The sequence below is a fragment of the Callithrix jacchus genome, chromosome 11 (assembly GCF_049354715.1).
Source record: "Callithrix jacchus isolate 240 chromosome 11, calJac240_pri, whole genome shotgun sequence".
Lineage (NCBI taxonomy): Eukaryota > Metazoa > Chordata > Mammalia > Primates > Cebidae > Callithrix > Callithrix jacchus.
The window spans coordinates 35,476,127-35,502,493 of NC_133512.1; the positions used below are offsets into that span (position 1 = coordinate 35,476,127).

At 41.4% G+C, this 26,367-nt stretch overlaps 1 protein-coding gene across 7 annotated transcripts in view; it reads left to right on the top strand.

Moving 5' to 3' along the window:
- LOC118143664 (uncharacterized) overlaps nucleotides 1-26,367 on the top strand; it is a 215,908-nt gene that overhangs the window by 110,464 nt on the left and 79,077 nt on the right. For 4 of the 7 annotated variants that reach the window (XM_078342574.1, XM_078342576.1, XM_078342575.1 and 1 more), the window contains exon 4: nucleotides 24,147-24,277. In XM_078342574.1, coding sequence (XP_078198700.1) covers nucleotides 24,147-24,277 — 131 coding nt within the window. Of the gene's footprint in view, nucleotides 1-24,146; nucleotides 24,278-25,058; nucleotides 25,538-26,367 lie in introns of those variants that run through there. The other 3 variants (XR_013523924.1, XR_013523926.1, XR_013523925.1) reach the window with 1 other exon arrangement.

The window sequence follows — 26,367 nt, forward strand, 5'->3', positions numbered from 1 at the left end:
GCTTCTCCACACTTTGATCAACATTGAATATTATCCGTTTTGTTTTGTTATTTTTGAGATAGAATCTTGCTCTGTTTCCCAGACTGCAGTGCAGTGGCGCGATATTGGCTCACCGCAAACCCTGCCTCCAGGTTCAAATGATTTCTTGGCTCAGCCTCCCGTGCGTAGCTGGGATTACAGGCGCGCACCACCATGCCCAGCTAATTTTTGCATTTTTTTTTTTAGTAGATTACAGGGGTGATTACAGGCGTGATTACCTGGGATTACAGGCGTGAGCCACCATGCCCGGCCTGAATGTTATCCATTTTTTAGTCCTCACTCTTGCTGTTATTTGTGAATATTGAGTATCAAATGTATAGTGTCCACTATATGTTCATGTCCTTTGTTTTTCTTTGGCCTGCTGTCTTTCTAAATGATTTGTAAGAGTGGATAATTTCTTAATGAATCCTGAGGGTTGTTGTAAACGTCAAAAATGTTTGTTCTCGTAAAGAAAGACAAATCTACCGGGCATGGTGGCTCATGCCTGTAATCCCAGCGCTTGGGATGCCAAGGCGGGTGGATCACCTGAGGTCAGGAGTTCGAGAGCAGCCTGACCAACGTGGAGAAACCCTGTCTCTACTAAAAATACAAAAATAAGCCAGGCATGGTGGCGCATGCCTGTAATCCTAGCTACTCAAGAGGCTGAGGCAGGAGAATTGCTTGAACTTGGGAGGTGGAGGTTGCGGTGAGCTGCGATTGTGCCATTGCACGAAAGAAAGAAAAGGAAAAAAAAAAAAGAAAGGAAGGAAGGAAGAAAGGAGGGAGGGAGGAAGGGAAGGATGGAAGGAAACAAACGCAGGCAAGCAAGCAAGCAAGCAAAGAAAGATCCAGAAGTGAATGATGAGGGCATAGGTGAGAATGCTAATATTGGCCACATTTCACATTTGGCAAAAAAATGTCATTTAAATATATAGGACTACTTGTGTGCCAGAAATAAAAACAACCAACCAATCCTGCTAAAAGCCCAGCAAATTATTAGGGTGATAATTGTTTTCAGGGAGAAAGTGATTTTGTGGCAAAAAAGCAAATTGATTTTTAGTTTTTAGATCTGTTACTTCTTTCCTGACCCACTTGTTTAATTTCATTATAAGTTTGCATAATTTGTCTTCAACCCCAACCTTATAAAAGTGCTGCCTCAACCAGTTCGAATATTTACACACGTGCACCCCCATTTTTATAAAAAACTAAAAGGCTGGGCGCGGTGGCTCACACCTGTGATCCCAACACTTTGGGAGGCCGAGGCGGGCAGATCACGAGGTCAAGAGATTGAGATGATCCTGGCCAACACGGTGAAACCCCATCTCTACTAAAAATACAAAACAATTAGCCGGGCGTGGTGGTGCGTGCCTGTAGTCCCAGCTACTCGGGAGGTTGAGGCAGGAGAATTACTTGAACCCGGAAAATGGAAGTTGCAGTGAGGCAAGATCACACCACTGCGCTCCAGCCTGGCAATAGAGCGAAACTCTGTCTCAAAAAACAAACAAACAAAAACCACTAAGAAATGGTTTTCCTTTTCCATGTTACTCTTTCCCTTTACTCCTCCCTAGCAGACAGTCTTCAGGAGCAGCAGCTGCTTCCAAGACGGGGTTGGGGCCGCGGAAGATATTCCTGGTCTTGCATGCAGCTAATGTTAATAGTCATTAGTATTCTGCCAAGGGAAAGAGTGATTTCTGATGAAGCAGTAGCTGGGGATAATTTACCTAAATAACTTCTCTTTCTTCTACGTTAATAGTAAGGTAAGTTCGTAAAAGAAAAGAAGAGAAATGTGCCATAGGGTGGAGAGATATATGATGGATGTTTGTAACTTGCATCCATCAACACAGATAGGTAATAACTAAGAATCCAAAAATAAGCCTCTCTCCATTGTTTGTAGAAACACAGGATCAGAAAGCCCCATATAATGTCATAGAGTGCGGACCTTTATCACTAGGGAGGTTTCCCCTCCGCCACCCCAGACAGTGAGTTGGGCATCCTCCTGCTCTTAAGTATCTCTGGGGGCTCCATCACCATCTTCAGAAAACCATTTGGATGCCAAACTCTCCTGCAAGTCAGGTTCTTGCTTCATTTAGTTGACGTTATTTGCTCTTGTATCCTATTATGAACATGGAAGGAGACCCGACCACTATCTATAACCTAATAATCTTCCACTGGCTTCTTTTATCACTTCTATGCTATTTCTTCAAACTAAAATAATTCTTTACTGTGATGCAGTTTTTCCCCTCTACATTTGTGAATAATGTCAAAGCTCTGTTCTGACTTCTATCTCCATATGACACCCACATTATTCTCCTTTGGTGTTGAAATTTGCAATGGAACATTCAATTATTTGAACATAATTGAAGGTGGAAATGGATAGTGATGGTGTTGTTTCGTCATAACTAAAAAATTTTGTTTTTTGTCTCTCCTGCTTCCAACCTCCAATCTCCAGCTCCAGCCATCAGGACAAGAGTATCACTGCTTTAAAGGCCTTACAATACAAATTCAACAAAATTTATGATTGGGGCTAGGTGCAGTGTCTCACGCTTGTAATCCCAGCACTTTGGGAGAGTGAGGTGGGCAGATCACTTGAGGTGGGGAGTTCAAGACCAGCCCGGCCAACATGGTAAAACCCTGTCTCTACTAAAAATGCAAAAATTAGCCTGGTGTGTTGGCAGGTATCTGTAATCACAGCTACTCAGGAGGCTGAGACAGGAGAACTGCTTGAACCTGGAGGGTGAGTTTGTGATGAGCCAGAATCGTACTACTGCACTCCAGCCTGGGTGACAGAGTGATACTCCATCTGAAAAACAAACAAAACACAGAATTTATGAGTGAGTGCTGGCATTGTGCCAGAATCTTTTTTCTTTAGAAACCTCAAAGATAGAATATTCCATTGTTAAAACAGCATTCTTTGAAGGTCTGCCTCTATTCCTAACCTCTGAAGGTAGCATGAAAAAATCACAGGAGATTGAAGAAACATATACCATGGAATTAGAGCTTGATAAAATTTATTCTGCAGTTAACTTCCACATAATTATGTATAATACATTATTAATGATTCGCAGTAGGGAACTGATATGTAGTTCCTGTTCTTCCTTGACTATGGCACTGATGAGTCCAATTCTTGCCCAAAGATAGTTATGAGAATTGCCTCCCTTGCCTCCTGGCCCAGATCTCTGCTTACATTTCTGTGTTTATGCTGCCCTATTCTTGTGCTATGCTAGTCAGGGTTGGGGTGGCCAAGTTCTTGAATGAAGAATCTTATTTTCATCCTTTTGAAGTTTTTTAAAGAGTTTTTGCCAGCTGCATTGCTGAAGAGCCATCCTCTCATCACAGGAGTCTGCAGTAAGGCAAATATTTGTTTCCTGTTACTGAGAAAGGACTACTTCTCTCTTTATTTACATGTTTGTTCTGTTTTGTTCTCTTTTCCTCCAGCAATCTGATACTGTGTTTTGTCTATTCCTTGGCTGGAAAAATGCTTCCTGGTTCCCCCCCCCCCTTTTTCTTAAGAACGAATCTTGGCCCCCTATTTACAGAACATGCTCAACAGAAAAAATTTGGAAAACACCAAAAAGCACAAGGGAAAAGCTATTCATAATCTTAGTACCCGGAAGTCACTACTATTATCATTTTAGTATGTCTATATCTATCTAGTCATCTATCTAGCTGATCTTTCTAGGCATTTTAATTTTTTTTTTTTTTTTACAAAAGAGCTATCATATCATGCATCCTGTTCTATACATTTATTTTTTTGAGACGGAGTCTCACTCTGTTGCCCAGGCTGGAGTGCAGTGGTACAATCTCAGCTCACCCCAACCTGCGCCTATGGGGTTCAAATGATTCTCTGGTCTTAGCCTCCCGGGTAGCTGGGATTGATTACAGGTATGTGCACCATGCCCGGCTAAGTTTTGTATTTTTTAGTAGAGAAGAGGTTTCACCATGTTGGCCAGGGTGGTCTCAAACTCCTGACCTTAGGTTATGGCCCCCCCAAGCCCCCCACCACCTTGGCCTCCCAAAGTGCTGGGATTATAGGCGTGAGCCACCATGCCCAGCATGTTCTATACATTTCTAAATTTGGTAATATGCTAAATTCATCTTTCCATATTTTGATGTCAAGAACATATTCTGCAACACTATTTTATTAAGCTTAATAGATTTTATTAGCTCAATTTTATAAACATATTTTTATTTGTCTATCACATAATATTGCAATGAGTATGACTGTAGAGACACCATTGCACTCATTTGACATTTTCTTCAGTATAAATTCCTAGAAGTGAAATATTAGGGTCAAAGTGTATGCACATTTTAAGACTTTGGATAATATGGCCACATTGCCCTTCTTGAAGGTGGAACCAGATTGGTTTCCCATCAGCAATCAAGGGTCCATTTCCCTTTATTATGGCCAACACCGGGCACTTAACTTTTTAAAATCTTTGTTAATTTGATGGGTATGAAGTAGTATCTCAATGTTCAATATGGCATTTCTTTGCTTATGAGTCTGAATTATTTACATGTATTTCATGGCCAGATATACTTTTTGGTAATTTGCTTCTTTAAGTTGTTGTGCTTCGTTTATTTTGTTTGTCTCTTTCTCATTTCTTTGGGTTTATAGACAAACTCCACTAACTCCCTGGCAACATGGCAGAAGTGGTTATCAGCCTGGAGTCCCACTGCCTGGGCCCAAATCCTACTATACCCTTAACAGCTGTGACCCTGGGTAAGCTAGCTTTGGACAGTGCATACAACAGGAGAAAAAAAATCGAGTAAAATTAGGTCAAATGTTACTGTTGTCATGTGGCAGCTGTGTTACTGGGGATTAAGCAAATTGTCTATTATTCTGAATTTTGCTTCCTCTTTTGAAAATAAGGATAACAAGATCTACAGAAGTTACAAATTTCTGAAATCTAGGAGGCATACATATATAGTCTTAACTCAGTTGCTCTCAAATTTTAAGATTCACAAGAATCACCTAGAATGCTTTTAAAAATACAGATTCTTGGGTCCTACTTTCATAAATTCCTATTCAAAGACGGTGAGATGATGTCCAGAGATAAATAGTGGCCATTACATCAGTCAACCATATCTCAAAACTATTGGGAATATAGAGATTCTGCTCAGAGCGAATACAACAAGGCCCTCCTGTTAGTCCTAAGGTACTATTGTTAAACAGAACGGTTCTCCTGGATTAATCACCAAGCCTATTTAGTTTATTTAAATTGAGGAAAAGAAACTGGTATTCTGACTGAGTTGGAAAGGCAAATCTTTTATCGAATAAGATTTTGGTGTCAGCATCTATGATGTTTAGGGAATACATATCTTTAGTCTTTTGCTGGACCCACATTTTATTCAAAAGCAATTAAAGAGTTTCTCCAACGTTTTGTTGATTTGCTGCTGCAACTAAGTTCTTATCTGAAATTCTCTCTTTTCCACATGGCTTAAGCCTACAAATTCGGGTGCTTTTAAAAGAAATTAAATGTTTCTTATCATCAGGTTATATTATAAAGTATGTAAATCTTCAGTTTAATTGAGAAGACATGCTTTGCATTTATATCTAGGACATATTTATTCTAGTGGCATCAAGGAGACATGAACCGAGTACATGTGAAAATGATTGACTACCTAATTTTAATTACTTGGTCTTACCAGTGTGCTGTTTTAGACTACAATTTTCCCGTTAGAGAACTGATCTTTTCATATACGGTAGGTTGGGTTTATCTTCCCTATACATGTCCCATATATTCAAACATCAAATAAAAGTTATCACATTTCTAAGATTATGGATTTTATTGTAGTTTTTGGAAAGCAACCCCAAGTAGATGCTGGCAGCAGAAGTTTTTCACCCTGTTGTGCCTCATGAAAGGGAATTTTCATTTACTTTGAAAGACATCTTTAAAAAAGCTCCAAATGCAGTGTACCTTAATTCATACAAATTGGAAAGCAGGATGTAGATGAGGTTGTGAAATCAACCACTAGTGCAGTGCCCAGTTGTAAAGGGACTGGAACAACTGAAACTGATACTGATGAATTGATTCAGATACTATCACAAGTAGGTGCCTAGATGGTGTGATTCCAGGTTCCCAAGTAATTCTCAGGTCAAGTGTCTTAGAGCCTAAAACTTACCCTTAGAGAAGACTTTTCCTCACTACATGGACCTTTTTCACAATTTCCTCAGGAGATGGTTTAATTAGTCTCTAATTTCTTGGTTTATCAGAAGGATTTCTGCCCCGATGAGACCAACAAGGAGAAAGGTAATGAAAAATGAAGCGCTAAAGAGAAGAAAGAGCCCCCTAAAAGTATGAGAAGACCATGCTGGGCTTGACAAGTTTCCAGCCAGACTTTTAGGCATTTCTGTCTCCTCTGCTTGTCTCACTTGACTCTGCTATTGTGTGTCCCCTGAACCAGATGGTCATTTGTGAAAGGTTTTCTGAATTCCTAGAAGAAATTTTTACAGGTTGCTTAAGCTTCTGCTTCCTCTCTGTGCATGTGCAGGTTCTGGTTTTTATCTGGGTCACTTGGAAACTTTGAGAAATGTTCTTTGTGGGAAGGCAGTTGTGATGATGATGATGGTGATGATGATGCTTTTTGAATCACACTGTGTTTGATACAGTAAAACTTGGGGACACTCCACCCACAATGATATGACATTGAATATAATGCTGTTGTCAATTGGCCCCCACCCTTATTTCAACTCTACTTTTTTGGTAGGGGCTGGAAAGTGACTTCTTTCTGATCATTTGACACTTGGTCAGTTCATTGATAAGTTAATTGCCTAAACATCTAAAAAGTACAAATATTTTAAAATTTAAAATATTATTTTTCAATGGCCTTATAGCATTATACTTCTGCACTTCACAGCATTAAAATATCTGGACTTGACTTACCCTACTACAGCATAGTTTAATTGTACTTTTGAATATCGTATCCTGGCCAGGCTCAGTGGCTCATGCCTGTAATCCCAGCACCTTGGGAGGCCAAGGTGGGTGATGCTTGAGCCCAGGATTTTAAGACCAGTCTGGGACACATGGCGAAATCCCATCTGCAGAAAAATACAAAACCTAGCTGGGTGTGGTGGAACACATCTGTAGTCCCAGCTACTTGGCAGGCTGAGGTCAGAGAATGGCTTGAGCCTGGGAGGCAGAGGTTGCAGTGAGCCGAGATTGCACCATTGCACTCCAGCCTGAGTGACAGAGCCAGACTCTGAAAGACATTGCAATCTGATGTTTTTCTTAGAATTTAAACCCTTCCCTGGCATTTTCCTTCCTTTCTTCACTCCTTTCTTTCTCTCATTCCCTAACACTCACTGCACCACAGGCACTTTCCTTAAGAAACTCCTAGTTGGGGTGGGGATTTTGGGAGAGAGTCTAACTGGTTTGTTAGCACTGATCGAACAGCATAGAGGGCTGTTGAAGCAAAGCACAGGTGACACAACACCAACAATTCTCTCTTCTCTCTCAAGATTGTTAACACTAATCTTTAACTTGTTATTTTCACTTGAAAGCCCCATTTCTCAAAGAGTACCATGCCCTATACCAGGTGCTTAATTCCCTTCCTCACTATCATCAAAAAATCTTCATGAATCGCTTGAGTGGTTTGTTACTATCTGAAGCTGCCATTTCATTTCTTTGGCCACTTCCCCAGATGCTTTGAGGTCTTCTGCTTCTCTTGCTGTCTTCTTGAGGAGCCTTAGTGGCAGAAGTTTCTATAGTTCCATTCCCTTGGAGACCTCTTCAGTTCTAATGATCCTTTTTTTCATTGCTGCCTCTCACACCAACAGCCCCACCTTGGATTTTGCCATCTAGCGGGGCTGCTTCACCTGCTCACACTCCACTCTGATCACGGCTTTGTTACCCCCTTTTTCATTACATCACCTCTTGGATCTCCCTGGGTTCTCCAGTTCCTTTCACTTCTCTGGCTTTCAAATAGAGTAATCCTCTTTTGATTTCATTTTTTTTCCTGGGCATACGTAGACCTTATTTTATAGCCATCTGGGGCAGGTGTGTGTGTGTCTGCGTGCACGTGTGTGTGTTTGTGAGTAGGAATATGTGTTATATTTAATTTGTTTTAGAGGACCTATTTTTATTGAAAAGGAATGGATATACCTTAAAATGCACAAGTCTTAGATGTGCAACCTGAAGAAGGTTTACATATTTATCACCTGTGTAACCACTACCCAGATCAAGATCTAGAACATTTCCATTACCCCATGGAACTCTGTCTAGCTCATTTCCAGTCAGAAACTGCCCTTCATATGTAACCACTGTGATAACTTCTAATAGCAGATGTTAGATTTTGCCTATTCTTGAGTTTCCTATGAACGGAGAAATCTCTGCTCCATAGAAATCAAGATGTAAAGAAATTACATGTTACTGCTCATCACATGATGGGAACTGGGTTTGACGTGTTTATTAGTTACACTTGCACACACATACATGGTGATTATAATAAAGGGGGGGAAATCCCTTTCCCCACATCACTGAGATGTCTTTTTCTCGGAGCTGTGAGTCCCTAGAACCTCACCTGTATCCCTCTTGACATCTTGTGCCATTTAGCTCAATGTCCTGATGCTCACATCCTCCTTGTCTCCCCTCACACCCACCCCCAACCCCACACCTCTCTGCTATGCAGCTCCATAAAAGGGAAATCGTCCTTCTGTGTCTTTCTCTGACTCTACTCTTACTCACAGAGTAATGCAACTGGGCCCAAGCAAAGACACCTATGCAAACAGCCACTGTGAAAACACCACCACGTGGCTGTAGGGCAAGCATGCTCTACCTTGATTTGAGCAGAGAAGGAAGCATAGTTTGCTGTAATTTTTTGCTTTGCATACTCCTTTAAGCCTTCCAATGTAATAATGTACAAGGTATTATTGGTCTAATTTGTCCAAACCTATGTTGTATGAAAGAGAAGAAACAATGTCAGGATCCAAAGGCAGAGCCAACCACGTTTATTGTTTGTTTCAATCTCTTTGTACTTTCTAGGTGACTTGCTTTTGTGTTCCCAGAACTCCATCCCGGGTCCTCTCTTCTCCTCCCTCCACTCACTCTCCCTGGGAAATTGCATCATCATCTGCTGTGGTTTCAGCTATCACTGTGTATTCTCCATGGGTGTGACTGACAAATATTTTCATCTCAACTCAACCTTGGACTGAACCCTTGACCCTAGTCCATCCTTCCTGGATCTCTCCACTTGCATATCCTGCAGGCATCTCCAAGTCAACAGGTCCCAAATTGGACTCAGACTCTGCTCACCCTCCGAAGTCTATGCATTGATGAGGCAATGTCTCTCCTCACCTTTGCCAGTGAGTTCTGCCTAATTCCCTTTTCTCTGTTCCTTTCTCACCACTTGCAAGGTCACTGCCCTAGTTCACACTCTCATAGCCCACCAGATCTTGCCTTAAATTCTTCCTGTTTATTCCCTTCCCTCTGTACTGCTCCTACTGCTGAGGGTGGGGTTGGGGGTAAGAAGAGAGATCTTTCTGACACAAGATCTGTCAACTAACTGATTTCTTTCCCCAGCACCACTGAGACAAAAATTAAGTCAGGAAAAGCTTAATATGTGTACATACAGATTCACACACACACACACACACACACACACACACACACACATACAATCATTCACAAGCTCATGGTATTTCAACTGATAAGGAATGTAAACCACACTTTTTGAGACCATACTGGGAGAGGTCATTTGATATCATCTGTAAGGTTTCATTATTTTCTTCTGGGATGGAGGCAGGTTAATGTGTAAGTGCACACACATCCTCAAACATATGTGTGCTCAGCTATATAAAGTGCAAAGTTTGCAAACTTCCTGATGGCGTTATTAGCTCCTTATAAAAGAAGTAATTGAGGGCCGGGCGCAGTGGCTCATGCCTGTAATCCCAGCACTGGGAGGCCGAGGCAGGCAGATCACTTGAGGTTAGGAGTTTGGGACCAGTCTGGCCAACATGGGGAAACCTTGTCTCTACTAAAAATACAAAAAATTAGCCAGACATTGTGGTGTGTGCTACAGTGTAATCCCAGCTCCTCGGGAGGCTAAGGCAGGAGAATCGCTTAAACCCAGGAGGCGGAGGTTGCAGTGAGCTGAGATTGCGCCACTGCACTCCAGCCTGGGTGACAGAGTCAGACTGCATCTAAAAAAAATAATAATAATTGAGAGGTGAGCTTTGGTGAAAGGAAAGTTAGGTTTATTTAAGAAGTCAGCAACCTGGGGCAGTCAGTGAACTAGTGTTCAATGACCGTCTCTCTGAGCTGTGCCTCCAGATAAGGGATTTTTAAAGGAAATCAGGGGAAATGATGATCAAAACATTCTTGTTAAAAGGTGCACAGTCTCCTTGCTTTCTTGGTCAATGTTTTGTGACCTTGTGCAGGTGCCATGAGCCTTATTCTTATCAGCCTGGTCAGCTCATTCCCAGAGTTGTTGGTTGGCATATTTTCTTTTATTTCTGTTGAAGGTCCTGTTTCCTTCAGGCTGTTTTTAGTGAGTAGTCTATAAACTCAAGCAAAGCAATAGTTATATTTAAGCAAGCAAACCTTTCTGTAACACAGAATCAACACTCTTACTTGAGTGAGCTTGAAAGCAGAGTCTCCCTCAATTAAGCTCCTGGATGAGAACACATCCCAGCTGACAACTTGATTGCAGTCATGTGGAATCCTGAGCAGAGGGCCCCACTAAGTTGTGTCTGGACTTCTGGCCCATGGAAACAGTGAGATAATAAATATGTATAGCTTTAAGCTTCAAAATTTCCAGCAATTTTTTAATACAGCATAGGAAACTAATCCAAGCCCATTTACAAATGAGAAAACAGAGGCAGAAAGAAAGTAAATAACTTGGCTGAGGTAATGCAGTGACAAAGCTGCTATATGAGCCTTGGCTTCAGAGATCATGGTCTTTGTCACTCTGCCTGTCTGCCTCTATGAAAATCTACCTCATTCTTTTAAACAGCTGGGAGGTCTAATATTATATGCATATATATCGTCAGCCCTTGGTATCTGTGGCTTCCATATCAATAAATTCAACCAGCTGCAGAGTGAAACCAATTTGTAAAAAAAAACAAAAGGAATGGTTTCACCTGTACTGAATGCATATAGACCTTTTAATCTTGTTATTATTCCCTAAAAATATAGTATAACAACTATTTACATAGCATTTACATTGTATAAGGTATTATAAGTAATATAGAGATGATTTAAAGTATTTGGGAGGATATATATCGGTTATATGCAACTCCTACACCATTTTATATAAAGGACTTCAGCATCCATGGATTTTGGCATCTGACAGGGTCCAGGAATCAAGCTCCCACAGATACCAAAGGACAACCATACTGTGATTTATTTATTCATGTTTCTACTGACAGACACAGACTATTTTCTATTTGTTTCTTCAAGTATTGATGTATTTCATTTATTATGTATTTATGTTGTAATGAACATTTCTTCACCCACTTTTATGAACATATCTTCAGAATAATCTTTAGTAGTAAAATTGCTGGACTAAAATTTATTTGTGTTTAAAATTTTGATAGAATGGTCAGGTTTCCTACAAAGAGATTACACCAATATGAAGAAATTTTCTTTTAAAGCTGCCCATAAATGGAATGTGGGAGATTTTGGATAGAAGTGACAGATTAAACATACCTTTCTAGTTCTTTCTCTCACCTCAAACCACGCAAACTAAAATAAAGATTGTTTTTAAGAGGCACAGACCACAAGGATAGGAGAATGAGACAGGAGGTCAACCAAAAATATTTTGAAGGTAGAAAGCGATGGGCAAGTGGTAACTGACTTAACACATCTGGGCAAGGTGAATATTAAGTGATAGTGGGAAACATTGTGAATTCCTTGATTTTAACTTTGAATCTCTCAAAGACTTTGGAATTGGTGGCACCAACTACTTATCTATGGAAACAGAGTAAAGAGGAGAAGTTGAGAAGTAGTTGGAGTGGTGGACCTGTCCCTCAAACAGTTCAGCAATGCTACATCATTGCTCCAACCCCACTTAAACCTTAGCAGAAGCCTGGAGTTTTTTTCCTCTAGAAATGATAAAAACACAGTTTTTGGATTGTAGATTCAAGTATAGGTAAAGGCAGTGACAGAGGTATTATCTCTAAACACCCATGGGCTCTTAGACTCGGTCATGAAGGACTCTAGTTTCCAAACAGAAAAACAGAAGAGCATACCCCTGCATATCTGATCAGCCCAAGAAGAAATACTTGATGTTTCTGAGGTTGGAGATTCCCCAAGAAACCGCTCGGCTAGCTTATCCTACTTTGAAGCCAAAACTGGACAGCCATATTCAAAGATCAGAGCTTTCAATCAGCTTTTTAATTTTAAGAGTAGACAATCACGGAATAGCAGACCACTGAGAATAGCCTCAAATGAAAGATAAAGACCAAAACATTCAAATAAACAACTGGAGAAAGCTAGCTCAGACTGGGGAAAAAGGATTATGCAAGCAGAAGAAAACTTAAAGGAAAAAGTTATTAATATTTTAATAGGTAGAAAATAAAATACTTTAACTGCAAATGAAAATAAGTTGCTAGAAAATGTAATTAATAAAACAAGCTCTTAGAAATTAATAATGACATCAAAAATGAATATTTCAGTAGAATGGTTGGAAGGTAATGTTAAGGAAACATCTCAGAAATTATAAGAGAAAGAAAAGAGACAGAAAACAGGGGGAAATAGTAAGATAAAATAATTAGAGGGTCAGTTCAGGAAGTATGGTATTTGAATACAAGTATTCAAAAGAGGAAATAGAGAAAACTAAAAGGAGGAAATCATCAACAAAGTAATTCAAGCATATTTCCCAGAACTGGAAGACATGAGTTTCCTGACTGAAATTGGAAACTGAATGTGGTACTGAATGCCGACCACAATGCGAGAAAATAGACCCACACCCGAGGTAACACTGTGAAACTTCAAGACGCTCAGGGAGATATTAAAAGCTTCAAGGAAGGCAAGACAGGTCATAAACAAAGAACCAGTGACCAGAATGACTCTAGACTTCTCAACAGCAGCAAGAGAAGCTAGAATACAATTTTAAATCAAGTTATAGGTAGAATAAAGACATACATAGTCCTGAAAAGATTCAAAAAGGTTACCTACTACACAGCCTTTCTCAGGAAGCCACTCTTTAGCACCGCTAAAACAGTGGAGAAAACCAAAGGAGAGAAAGATTGGAGATACAGAAAATGGGAGAAGGGTAAAGGGAATCTCCGGTGATGGTAAAGGAAATTTCCCAGATGGTAACTCTGCTCCAGGCTTGGAGATAATCAGTTCACATTAGAATAGGCCAGGAGACTCTGAGAGAGGCTTCTTCAAAGACGTGAAATGGCTCGAATTATCTGATGTGTCTGAATGTCTTGAGCGGAAATTCAGACATTTGGCAGAAAATTGAGGGTTTGAATTACTGATAAATACATAGAAAACTAAGTGAAGGCAAAAAGTAAGTTTCTTAAATTCAGGGGAAACACAAGAGTTGTATAGAAGAGGAAAAATAATTACGACTTACCCCATGACTCAGCTCTGAATAGTGTCTCTGTAGTTATAATAATGTGAACACAAAATACTGATCTAACCCAAATCAGTACATAAACTACATTGGAATAATAAGAAGATGGAGAGGGTGTGTGTATTGTGTATGGGGAATGAAAAAATGAAATCTTCATCCAACATTGTGGGCAGTTAGTGTAGAATACCTAATACTAAAAAATAAAGAAATAGCAATACAGGCTTGTTATTTAGAAATATAGAGGTAAAGATTTCAAAAAGAATTGCAAAGAAAATTGAAAGTGGGTGCCTCCAGGGAAGGACTTCTGCTTTTCTTAATGAATCTTACATAACTATTCAACTCTTTCAACTACGTGCACATGTAACTCTGATTAAAAAAGAAAAGAGTATGCCACCTCTGGTGTGTTTTTTGTCTCTGGGATGTTTGAGATCTTTTAGGAGTGTGCTGTAAAGGTAATCCAAGCATCCTGAGGGTGATTGGGTGAAATTCCTTAGTTTCTTCCACACCTGGAGTTTGATGAGCTTATAATTTTCAGTAATGAAACTATTTCCAAAGCAGTTGATATCCTATGGAACTGTGGAAACTTTCTTTTTAAAACTGAAATATAGCCCCAAATAATCTCTACTGTTGGTTCTGGTTTTACTACTTGGGACATGAAAAACAAATCCAATCCCTGTTCTTTATCAGCCCTCTTTAAGCATAATTAGACTGTCTTCATCTAAAAACCATTCCTCACACCCACTGTTACAGGTTTTTATCCCCTCACATCCTGTTCTACTTTCTGTAATTACATTCTACTTCTGAAGAGAGAGAGAGAGAGAGTGTGCGTGTGTGTGTGTGTGCATGCATGAGTGGGTGTGTTCAAACAGAACAGAATATACCAGTTATAACCTGACTACAGGACACCTCCTTCTTGGCTATAAAGCTCATCAATCAAGAGCAGAGACTTCAGAGTCAGCCAGCCTGGGTTTAGACCCAGCTTTTTTTTTTTTTTTTTTTAATGAGATGGCATCTTACTCTGTCACCCAGGTTGGAGTGCAGTGGCGCATTCTTGGCTCATTGCAAACTCCACCTCCTGGGTTTAAGCAATTCTCCTCCCTCAGCCTCCTGAGTAGCTGGGATTACAGGCACCTGCAACCATGCCTGGCTAATTTAGTAGAGATGAGGTTTCACCATATTGCCCAGGCTGGTCTCAAACTCCTGAGCTCAGGCAATCCACCTACCTCAGTCTCCCAAAGTGCTGGGATTACAGGCATGAGCCACTGCGACTAGCCTAGACCCAGCTTTGATACTTCCTAGCTGTATGACTTGGAATGAGTTATGCAACCTTATTGTCCTTCCATTTCTTTGTTGATAAAATGGGGACAATGTCAGTATCTTCCTCATGAGATTGTTGTGAGGATTAAGCAATATGATAAATGCCCAGTACTTAGAACAGAGGATGTCAAATAGCAGGTGTTTAAAGAGTGCTAGCTATGAATCTTTTTCCTAGCATTTTCTATCAGTGTAGCTGAAGAAACCTATTAATATTTTTGACTGCTTGTTTTTGTTAATCAATGAAACAATCAATTAAACAGCAAACATTTGTTGAGTGCCTCTCTGTGCCAGATGCTGAGAAGAAGGGGAATATGACTCCTTATCTGGAAGAGTTAAGTTCATGATGATGTTGACTCATTGAGTGAGTTAGGAACTAACATCCTTTATATATGTTTTACTTTCTCATTTTGAAAAAAAATAACATTTTAATCAAAGGTATACGTGCACATCATTTAAAAAGTTAAATAGCCAGGCCCAGTGCTCCATGTCTGTTATTCCAGTGACTCTGGAGGTTAAAGGTGGGAGGATCATTTGAGGCCAGGAGTTTGTGACCAACCTGGGCAACATAGTGAGATCTCATCCCTAAAAATAAAAAATATATTAGCTGGGCTTGGTGGCTCATGCTTGCAGTCCTAGCTACCTGGGAGGCTGAGGCAAGAGGATTGCTTGAGCCAAGGAGTGCAAAGCTTCAGTGAGCTGTGATCACACTACTGTACTTCACCCTGGGCACAGAGTGAGACTTTGTCTCTGAAAGAACTTTTTTTTTCATTTTTAGTTTTTGAAAAAGTTAGGCCAGGTACAGTGGCTCGTGCCTGTAACCCCAGTGCTTTGGGAAACTAAGGCGGGAGACTTGTTTGAGCCCAGGAATTTGAGACAAGCCTGGGCAAGATGACAAGACCCTGTTTCTATAAAAATAAATAAATAAAAATTTTGTTAAATAGTATTAAAGAAATATCAATGGCTCCTTGTATCAGTCTTCACACTCTTCCATTGCTCCTTCCTAGAGGCAACAACTTTTGAATTATTTTAGCCATTTCTTCTTGCATATATGTCTCAGCACTTCTAAATAATATGCCTAGATATACTGTTTGCAATTGTGACTTTTAGACATAATCGTCTATTAGGACAGCTGAACACCCAACTCTTATACTATTCTTCCTTGTTCCTGTGCCTCACTGTCCCAAGATAATGCAATTTTTGATTAAATAAACATCTGTGTTTATGTAACTTTTTATACAAATACAATCTCCAGTTGAGTACTGGGAACTATGGTTGTCTTTTCTAGTTTTTCCTGAAATTGTTGCCTTTTTTTCTATTTGTGGAATTTCTTTGTACCTCTTAAAGCAGACACACCTTTAATAGACACCAACATTAGATGGTCTATCATTTTCTTTTTTTCTCTTAGGAGAGCCCACTCCTCATCCCCGCCCCCGCCCCCCAGCCCCCTGCCCCACGGCCATCCCTTCCCTCCTTTCCAAGTTGAATGCTCTCCAGGCTGTTGCAGAGCTGTCATCTATCTTGAGACGTTGCTTCACTATGGACCTTCGAATTCTCTAGATTTTTCTCCCAAGTTGGATTCCTCATCTCTTTTTTTTTTTTTTTTTGTTTACTCTCTCGTTTTGGGAGAGAACATCCTCCAGTAGTTAGGTTAAAAAGGATCTTCCCTTAGTCCCCAGTGTTGTGAAATTTCACAGTGATCTGCCTGGATATGGGTTTATTTTTATCCATTGTTTTGGGCCTCAGTGGCCTCTTCAGGAAATCTGGAAACTTATGTCTTTCACATCTGAGAAATTCGCTTGAATAATTTTATTGATGATTTCCTCCCCTTGGCTTTCTTTTCCCTCTGTCTGAAACTCTTGTTCATCAGATATCCAAACTCCTGGATTGGTTCTCTAATATCTTCATTTTCTGGTTTTTGCTTTTCCCTCTGTCATTTTACTCACCTTTCTAGAATGCCTCAATTCTATTTTCTGGTCCTATGTTCCTTTTTATAGTTTCCTATTCTTGTTTCAAAGGCATATCATTGTCTCTTATTTCCCTGAGGGTATTCATGATACCTTTAAAGTTTTAATCACTGTGTGTTTTATTTCCTCCAAGTTGCTTATATCTATTTGTTTTGTTCTCCAGTTTTCTTGTCCTGGGCTTTCCTTAGACACCTGGCACCCTCAGATGTTTGTTCAGGATCAGAGGACTAAAAAGTGGATTGGATGCTCTCAGCCTGCAGACGTGGCTTGTTGACTTTGAGCTTCACTGTAGGGTGAGTGGAGGCACTGTTTGTTTTAGGACACTTTTTTGCCTCAGTCTTTTCTGGCCTTTTTTTCTTGGACTAGTCAGATTCCTCAGAAAGAAACCTTTCTAATCTGCCATTGAGGTTACAAGTATGCTGTCACTGTTTTGGTGGCCAATTGGGGAAACAGCTGTGGAAGGAGGGATGTGGGTCTCAGCATTTTATGGTCACCAAAACCCTGGTTTGTGTTACTGTGCTCAAATCAACCAATGTCCAGTTGACCTCCAGTCAGGAAGGATTTCTTCGAAGAATAAACCTGCCGTCTTTCACGGGGGAGGGGAAGAGGACATACTCAGTGCTGTGGAACAGGGAGGGTAATTGAAGGTTCGATTGCTTCTCACACAGCCCTTACCCAGCCTGTCCTAGATTGGTTTGTTTTACCATAACCTTCAGTTTCAGAAGCACTATCTGAAAGTGCCAGTTCCTGAGCCTATTGAGGACCCTGCATTATAAATTCTGTTGGTTTTCTGTTTTTGCCTCTGTTGGCTGAGACCTCAACATTCTATGATGTGCTAAATTATGTCATCCCTAACTGCATTTGAGCTGCATTGTGTATCAGGATTACATTTCTCTGTCTTTCTTCGTCTCATTCTGTTTTCTTTATTCTCTCTTTCTGGGTTTTGGCCTTCCTGGATGGATTCTCTCTCTCTCTCTCTTTTTTTTTTTTTTTTAAATATTCTTTCCCTTTTCAATCTCTTTGTCTTTATCTTATACCTCCTGGGAAATTTGCTCAAGTTGATTATTTAACCCTTTAATTGAGCTTTTAATCTCTGCTATCACATTTAGAATTCCCAAGAGCTTGCTTTTTAAAAATAATGTCTTGTTTCATGAATGTATCTTCTGTCTCTCTGAGGACATTAATATTAGCTGAAAACATTTTTTTATCTGTTTATTTTTTCTGAATTTCTTATTTCTGTTAGCTCCCTTCAAGAGAATTGCTTTTCACAAATGTCTTGGTCACTTATTTACTTATTTTTTAGTTATTTTTTAGAGATGAGAATCTCACTATGTTGTCCAGGCTGGACTCAAACTCCTGGGTTCAAGGAATGTTCCTACCTCAGTCTCCCTAGTAGCTGGGATTACCAGCTTGTGCCACCCCACCGAGTATTGGTCACTTATTTTTAAGGGAGAGTCACTAAAATGTTGACTGGGAAGCCTTATTTAGGGGAATTTCATTAGCTGCTGGGCTTCTCTGAAGGGTGATCTGGCAGGTCTCCCATTTTTTTCCATTGGAAGAACTTTAAATGTGCAAGGGCTAGGGGAGGTTTCTCTTGATATTTAGTTTCCCCTGAGGGAAGTTGTCTAATCTCTTGCCTAAAGGACATAACTTGCCTTCCAAGCATTCTGAAGCTGAGCCTCAAAAAGGCTGACAACACGGCAATATTGGTGTGCATGTGCGTGAACACATTTCCTTATCCAGTTTGACCCTCTCCCCAATCCTGTTTTTTTGCTGTTATTTCATTCTGCCCACTCTAGTGGCTAGAGTCCTATAGGCAGACTACCTTGGCTGTTTAGTGTTACTTTTTCTTAAAATTTCTTTTTGTAATGTCCTTTAAGTAGGTTTGGAGGAAATAAACATCTTTAACTCTTCAAGTAAAACTAGAAGTCCCACCTTTATAATAATTCATATCTGCTTGGCCAAGTCATGCCTTTCTGAACTTGTGTAATTGCTTACATGGAACTTCACTTCCCTGCATCTTTTTCATTAGACAAAGCATATTGGAATTTTGATTCTGTCAGCTATTATAAAAATGAGAATATTTTGGTGCTGGCTTTCAAGAAGTTGGGCTAGGTTTCCTCTGGATTCTGGAATGTGGGTCAGTATACCAACTTCTGCAGGGTGACTGTGGGTAACAGAAAGAAGGCTGATACATGGAGCAAGTGCACTTGTTGTGTGTGTAAGGGTGAGCAAGTGACATGGAACTGACTTGTATGCTGAACTAAGACACAGCATGCACTCATTGTCAGCACGGCACCCGTGTAGTGCTTGGGCATCTCTGGGAAGCGGCACTGATGCCTTTGGTTCATACTTTGCTCTGCATTTGCATATTCAAATTGCCAGGTCCTCTCCTCCTGAGTAGAGTTTCTTGAGGAAGCCCAGGTGGTACAGCATGACCTTTTTAAAGGCTTGCATGCAACTCCTGCTCCAACAAGAGGTCATAGCCAAATTAAGATAGTGTGGCCGATGGTAAATCTCAATCTAACTGGCAAGAACCATTGCTATTATGTTTGAGTGGGAATATAATTTAATTAAAAAGTTTAAAAACAACAAAAAAGCTCAAAGAATGAATGATTTCCAAGTTGTATTTAGAAAATTTAGAACTTAATGAACAGTTGCATTGAAAATCTTTCTTACCTAGCCACCAAGCAAGAAATACCCATAAAACAGTTCTTTGCTACCTAAATTACACCATGATTTTGAAAGGAATAAAAAATACTTTTAAAAACTGCTATAAATTACACTCAAGTATAAAGGAGGCTGCTTCCCCAAAGGCTTGGGCAGGGCAGCTTGTCTGCAGATGGGTCCAGGGGTGTGGCAGCACTTTTTATGAAAATACAAATTAAAAGTATAAAGTGGGTTTTCACGAATTCACACTGGCTGTCATACTGTTCTAAATGACCCATATTTTCAAGCAGGTTTTAAGGTTTTATTTTGAATAATCCATGGATGCTTTAATGGAACATGAGGAATCTGCCTGCCCTTCTAATCTGAAGCCCAGGAAGCTGGTTTGACGTCAGGGCCACCTTCTAATCTGAAGCCCAGGAAGCTGTGGGGTGGGGTGGGATAGTGCTCTGGTCAAGGTTGTCATTCAGTCCTCAGCTTTCTGTCCCGTTCATGTGTTCTGCAGTCTCCATCTACAGGGCAGGAGGGAAGGGGAAGCCAACTTGTCCTGGCCTTGGGTGTATTAGAAAACATCTGCTAAGAGAAGGGTTTTCAGTTGGGAGTAGAATACCCCTGCTAACCAGAAGTGGTGCAGATGGAATGTGGAATTTTTATAACAATTCTTAAGAAGTTCATAAGCCAATATACTTCACCCTCATGATTATTCGTAAGCATGCTATGAATTATTTTTAACTTTGTAAATGTTCAATGGGTTTTCATTTGCGACAGTGACATTTATATAATTCATTTTCCATGCCTTATATGTATTGTGATTTAGACTTATGGTAGTTATAAAATCCTCAATTGTATTGCAAAATTCAACTATGACATCATCATTTGCTAACTTCTGTTTCCTAGGCATAGGAATGAAATTTACTCCCAATAATACTATTGCAATTTTTAAATCTCCTTAGAACCTTAACCTTTTAAATAAAGGGTAAAAATAACACCAGAATGCCTGTTAATATGTAATTTTCTTCTTAGATGAAAACTTTAATAGAATCTTTAATTTCTACCATGGTGAGAACAGAGTTCCCTTATAGAAGTATTGGTAAAATGTAAGGTGTAAAAACTTGAGCCCTGCTTCTAAGCAACTCAAGTGAAGTGAGTTGAGATTCCGGGTGGTAACATGCAGGATTCCAGGCGTTAGGGCATAAAACAGCTGGAAGCTCATCTTTCAGAGGTTGCTGGTTGTGGAGTCTTAGTGGGGCTGAAAAAGGGAAGTAAAGCAGCAAGGATCCTATGGCATGTGAAATGCTGTGTTACTTACCTTTCTTTTTGTAACCATTTATCATGGAAAATTTCAAGCATGAAATTACACAAAAGTAGAGAGATTCATATAATCAACCACCATTGCAAAACTCACTTTTAACCTAACACCTTCAACCTGATATGGGCAAAAAAAAAAGTTGCAAGCACAAATCCTTTTAAACATGGTGGTTCTTAAAAATCACGGCCAGGTGATATTTCTTTGCTGCTTTGTCCACTCCTCCTCCAACAAATACCAGCATAATACAAATGTGATTTCTTTTTAACAATAAAAAGCTTTCTAAATTTTGACAGTGATATATTCCTTTGGAGACACATTGATTTGATAGGGCTCAGGGCCATCTCATGGGAATGAACCTGGGCATCTGCCCTGCAAGGTCTTCTGTCTTAAGTCAGGTGTAGATGGAGTTCATGGCAGAAGAAGCAGGTGCTAAAAAGGCACTGTCACAAGTCCACAGTGGCCTGGGGAAAAGCTAACAGACAAGGGACACACTTGACTCATGGGCTTAAAAGATGCCGATGATCTGTGGTCCCTGAGAGCAGGTGGAGGTGATGTTGGAAGCTTTGTGCTCTGGGCCCCAGCATCTCCACTCACCTTTCGGGCCCTTATTGACAGCTGTTGCAGGTGAGCACTCCAGGGAGCAAAGACTGCACATTCCTTTTCAGAGGAATGTTACTATTTAATCTACTGCATGGAAAGCCCTAAAACCCCCTAGGGCCTTCCAAAAATAGATGGAGTTAGTCACTGGTGACATTTATAGGGGTTTTTGTTTTTTGTTTTTCCCTCTTTCTCCCCTTCTTGGGAATAGCAAAAGTTTTTATTCTTTCTATATAGTAAACTTACCTCCCTTGAGGATTTTTTACCCTGAAAGAAAGACATGGTTGAAGTCTATATGGTATTTACTGGATTTTATTGCAACCCCCCTCCCCCCCACCCCCCCCCCACACAAACCAAAAAATGAAAATGCTATAGCCCATATGAGAAAATGTTTCAATGATGTTAACAATGGAGCAGGCTGAAATGGAAGCTGTCAACTAGAAAAACTGGGCATGAATTAGTGAAAAGCTGAAGGGAACGGCTCCTCTGAAGTAGTAGAAGTCAGATTTCTCCGCCTTTCATTTGGATAATGAGTGCTTTCCAAACGGTAGGAACCTGGGAAATGTTTGTGTAAGTGCTGCAGAAGTCTCTTCTCATCACAATGGTAGGTGTCCAGGACTCACACCTGCTTTATAGATGGATTGAATTTAACCACATGTGCCTGGCAATATGATGTGCTAATTGAGAAAGAAACCCAATGAAGGTAGGGTGCCAGTAACCAAGGAGGAGGCTGGACCACGTATTCGTTGGTCTGTCCTTTTGTTTGTTCATGATTCATTTCTTCATCCACTCATCCATTTGTTCATCTATTCATTGCTTCCTTCTTTCCCACTGCAGGGCCTTGGACTATCTTGACTGCTCCCCCTTCTTTCTTCAGGTCTCACTTCCTCAGGGAAGTCTCCCCAGCCCTCTCCACCTCCACCTAACAGGTGGATCACTTCCTTAGGGAACTAAAACCATGGAAAATAATAGACACTCAGTAAATATTTGTTGAATGAGTGATCAAGCTAATCTATTTGGACATGCATTCTTCCTTTGTCTCTTCACTAAGCAAGAATTTACTAACAATAGCTCTAGGCAGGTAGGCCAGGGCTGGCAGGAGAACAGCATTTTGCACCTTAGGACTCAGGTCCCACCTCTCCTCAGGCCCCACCTTCTTCAAAACCCAAGGTTGCTGAGGGTGAGGTGGATTTCAGCCTGTGTCTAGGGGTGGAAGTTCTTCATGGAACTAACCAGAAAGGATAGAGAGATAGGAAATAGCGGAAACTCTGCTTACGTTTCTGCCAAGCTCATGTGACTCTTAGAATTTGAGGCATATCATTTTCCTTTAAGGAAGCTACAGCCAAGAGAGATTAGGTGACTTATTTTGAAGCCACGGAACTTACGAATTTGGTTCCATGAAATTTCTTTGAACTGATTAAAAGTAGTTGCAGCTTGAACTGTAGGAAACTGGAGTATGTTTTGGTGCTTTGAATTTGAAGGAGACAATTTATTTCCAGAGATATGAAAGGACCCACAGTGTGGATCTCAGAGGAAACATCTGGAAGAGAAAGAAAGGGAACCCCTTGAAGTCACAGGACTTCCACCACTCTACCGCAGTGGTGGAAGAGGAGGAGCCAGCAACTCTGTCAAGAAAACATTCTGGGGGGTGGGGCAGGATGGCTCATGACTGTAATCCTAGTGCTTTGGGAGGCCAAGTTGGGTGGATCACTTGAGGTCAGGAGTTCGAGACCAGCCGGGCCAACATGGCGAAACCCTGTCTGTACTAAAAATACAAAAATTAGCCAGGTGTGGTGGCTTATGCCTGTAATCCTAGCTACTCAAGAGGCTCAGGCAGGAGAATCACTTGAATCTGGGAGGCAGAGGTTGCAGTGAGCTGAGAAATGTGCCACTGCACTCCAGCCTGGAGACTCCATTTCGAAAACTATATATAAAGGAAAAAGAAAATATTCTGGGAAGGGGCTCTTCTTTAGCAGTTGATTTAACCACTGCTGAGCTTTAACAAAAAATCAAGCTTTTCTCATGACACTGTAGAAACTTCCATGTGGTTGTCAATGTTCTACTTAACTCAGGTGTTCGATTTACAGGCCATCAATTGTGTATTTTCAAAATAACTGCACCTCAAATTTTCAGGCTTTTAGTGGTTACAAAGCCCTTTCATACACATGGGGCTTATTTGTTCCCATGTGAAGAAACTGAGGCTTAGACAAATTGGCAGTTTACCAAAGAATCAACTCACAGTTTAGTGGAGGAGCAAGGACTTGGGCCTCAGTCCCTGACTCAGCTCTTACACTTTGTCCTGTGTGCCCCAGGGAAAGGAAATGTTTCTCCTGCAGAATGGAGACTGAGGTTTTGAAAACTCTCAAATTTCATTCTTTCCAGTTTTATTAAGGTAAATTAACAAATAAAAATTTTATATATTCAAGCTATATAAAATGATTTTATATCTTTATATATATACATACACAGAGTAATGGTTACCACAATAAAGTTAACACATCCATCATCTCACAGAGCTACCACTGTGGGTGTGTGTGTGTGTAAAACACTTAAGATCTCAGGAAATTTCAAGTAAACAATACAGTATTATTATTTATAGTCACCATGCTATATATGTTAGACTCCCAGAACTTACTCATTTTATCACTGAAAATTTGCACCCTTTGACCAACATCGAATCCCATTTTTCCACTCAATCTATGCGTCATCCTTCTCAAAGGCATGCTTTACTTCCCTGAAACTTCTCACCACAGGCTGCAGCAAAAGGTGACAGAGGTGAGCAGCAACCGATAAGAATGACTGTGAGGGATTATCCAGCATCCACTCTGTGGCAGACACCAAGTGCTTTATATGAGTTCATTTCATCTCACCATAAATCTGTGAGGTGGGTACTATAATTATTCTCATTTTACACACGTGGAAACTGAGGCACAGAGAGGTTAAAAACACTTGATTAAGATCTCACAGTGGGTTTAATATCTAAGATCTACTACCACAAACTGAGTTTTTAACCTATGTGACATATTCACCACCACCACCACCACACCACATCAAACTGACTTTTAACCTGTGTGATTCGTTTCTATGAAGCCTTTTGAGTACAAAGGGAAGGCGGGCCTCAGTATGGCATTGTGCAAAATATTCTGAAATATTTTGGGGCTCAAATATTGGGGCTTTAATATCTGAGGCTCAAAAAATCGGGAATAAGGAATCCACATGCCCAGTACAACACACAGCTATTGAAGTGTGTGTAAAACTGTCGGTTCCCTCCACCCTGTCCCCAGATGTTCCAGGCCATGCTTGCTGTTCAGTTTCTGCTGTGGAAAAAGCCATTTGGAGAGCTACTAGCATGCTGGGCTGGACTTCCAGTAGAAAGAAGCAACGCTGGGGGGAGAGCGGGGGCGGTTTGAGAGGGAGCGGGGGAGGGAGGGTCGGTGTCCACTGAGATTCCTCAGGCGAGGACCCCGGAGGGCACTCCACGGAGGCCCCAGCGAGAGCCCAGGAGCATCTCGGCCACCGCGAGCTCGCGGGCCGCCTGCCAGAGGGGAGGGCGGCAGCGCCCGGGGGAGGGGAGCTTGGCCCAACCACAAAGCTAGGGCTAGGCGGGAGGGCGCGGCGGGAGGGCGGGGGATTCTGAGGAAGCCGTGGCGACTTTCTTTCTCTTTCTTCTCTCTTTTTCTTTCTTTTTTTTGAGACGAGTCTCGCCCGCCCTGTAGCCCAGGCTGGAGTGCAGTGGCGCGATCTCGGCTCACTGCACCCTCCGCCTTCCGGATTCAAGCGATTCTCCTGCCTCAGCCTCCTGAGTAGCTGGGATTAAAGGATTACACCCCCAGCTGATTTTTATATTTTTAGTTAAACACGGCTTTTCCCCATGTTGGCCAGGATGGCATCGATCTTTTGACCTCGTGATGCGCCCGGGGCCGTGGCGACTTTCATGACTCCCCAGGCAGAGCACACCCAGCCCCCTCACACTCAGGCATTTCTGCGTCCTCTGGTTTGGAGGGAACCCAGGGGGCTGAGGTAAAGCAGGCCAGGGCGGTTTCTCCGCCTCTTCTGGAAGGCCCGTTGCTCGGGCCGCCTCATCACTGCGGGTCACGAGGAGGGTGAAGGTCCTTCCTGAGCTCACCTCGGACCGCTGGGCCAGGTGGGCACCTTCAGGTTTCTCGGGGGTGGGGCGGAGGGATCCCTGGAGGCGGCAGCGCCCGGAGGCGGGGAGGTGGGCAAGCGGTAGGCATCCGGCAGCGCTTCGCAGGCTGCAGGCGCCCAAGGAGCCAACCAGGGAGGAACAAAATGGCAGCCACGACGCCACACCTGGCAGCCGCACACAAACACTCGCCGCACAAACGTTTGCTGATTGCGGAACAGAGTATTGTCTTCTTGTTAGTCCTGATTCTTTGTTCATACTGCTGTCCTTGCCCGGATTGGCCTATTTTTTCCCCTTTTCCTGTACAGTTTCCTGTTTATCCTTTAAGACTTGATCAGGCAACTCCTTCCCTGAGCCCCGACTTCCCCCTCAGCCCCTGCCCCTCTCTGCCTGCCTGTCCCTTACTGGTGTAAAATAACCTGCTAGGGAGTCAGCCTAGGACCATGAACTTCCTATGTTTTAGGTGGTTTTGCTCAACTTTGTCCTTCCAGTGCCTGGCTTTCAGTCAGTACACAGAGGCGGTGTAGAGCTCCTGTGGGATGCTCTGAACTGCATCCAGGGTACTACCTGTCCATGTGAAAGATCCCTCCATGACAGTTTTGGTTCTCTAATGATCTACTTATTTTTATTATTTTTAAGATTTCGCTAATCTTCTCTGTATCATTCCAATTTTAAGTATACGTGCTGCTGAATCGAGCACATGATCTTCCTTTTGGAAGCTTGAGAAATGATGGAAATGAACCTATGAGAATCTGCCTTTTGCTTGAGAGTAGGGCTAAAATGTCCACTACACTCTGTGACTTTGACTTGAGTGAACCTATCTGGAACAG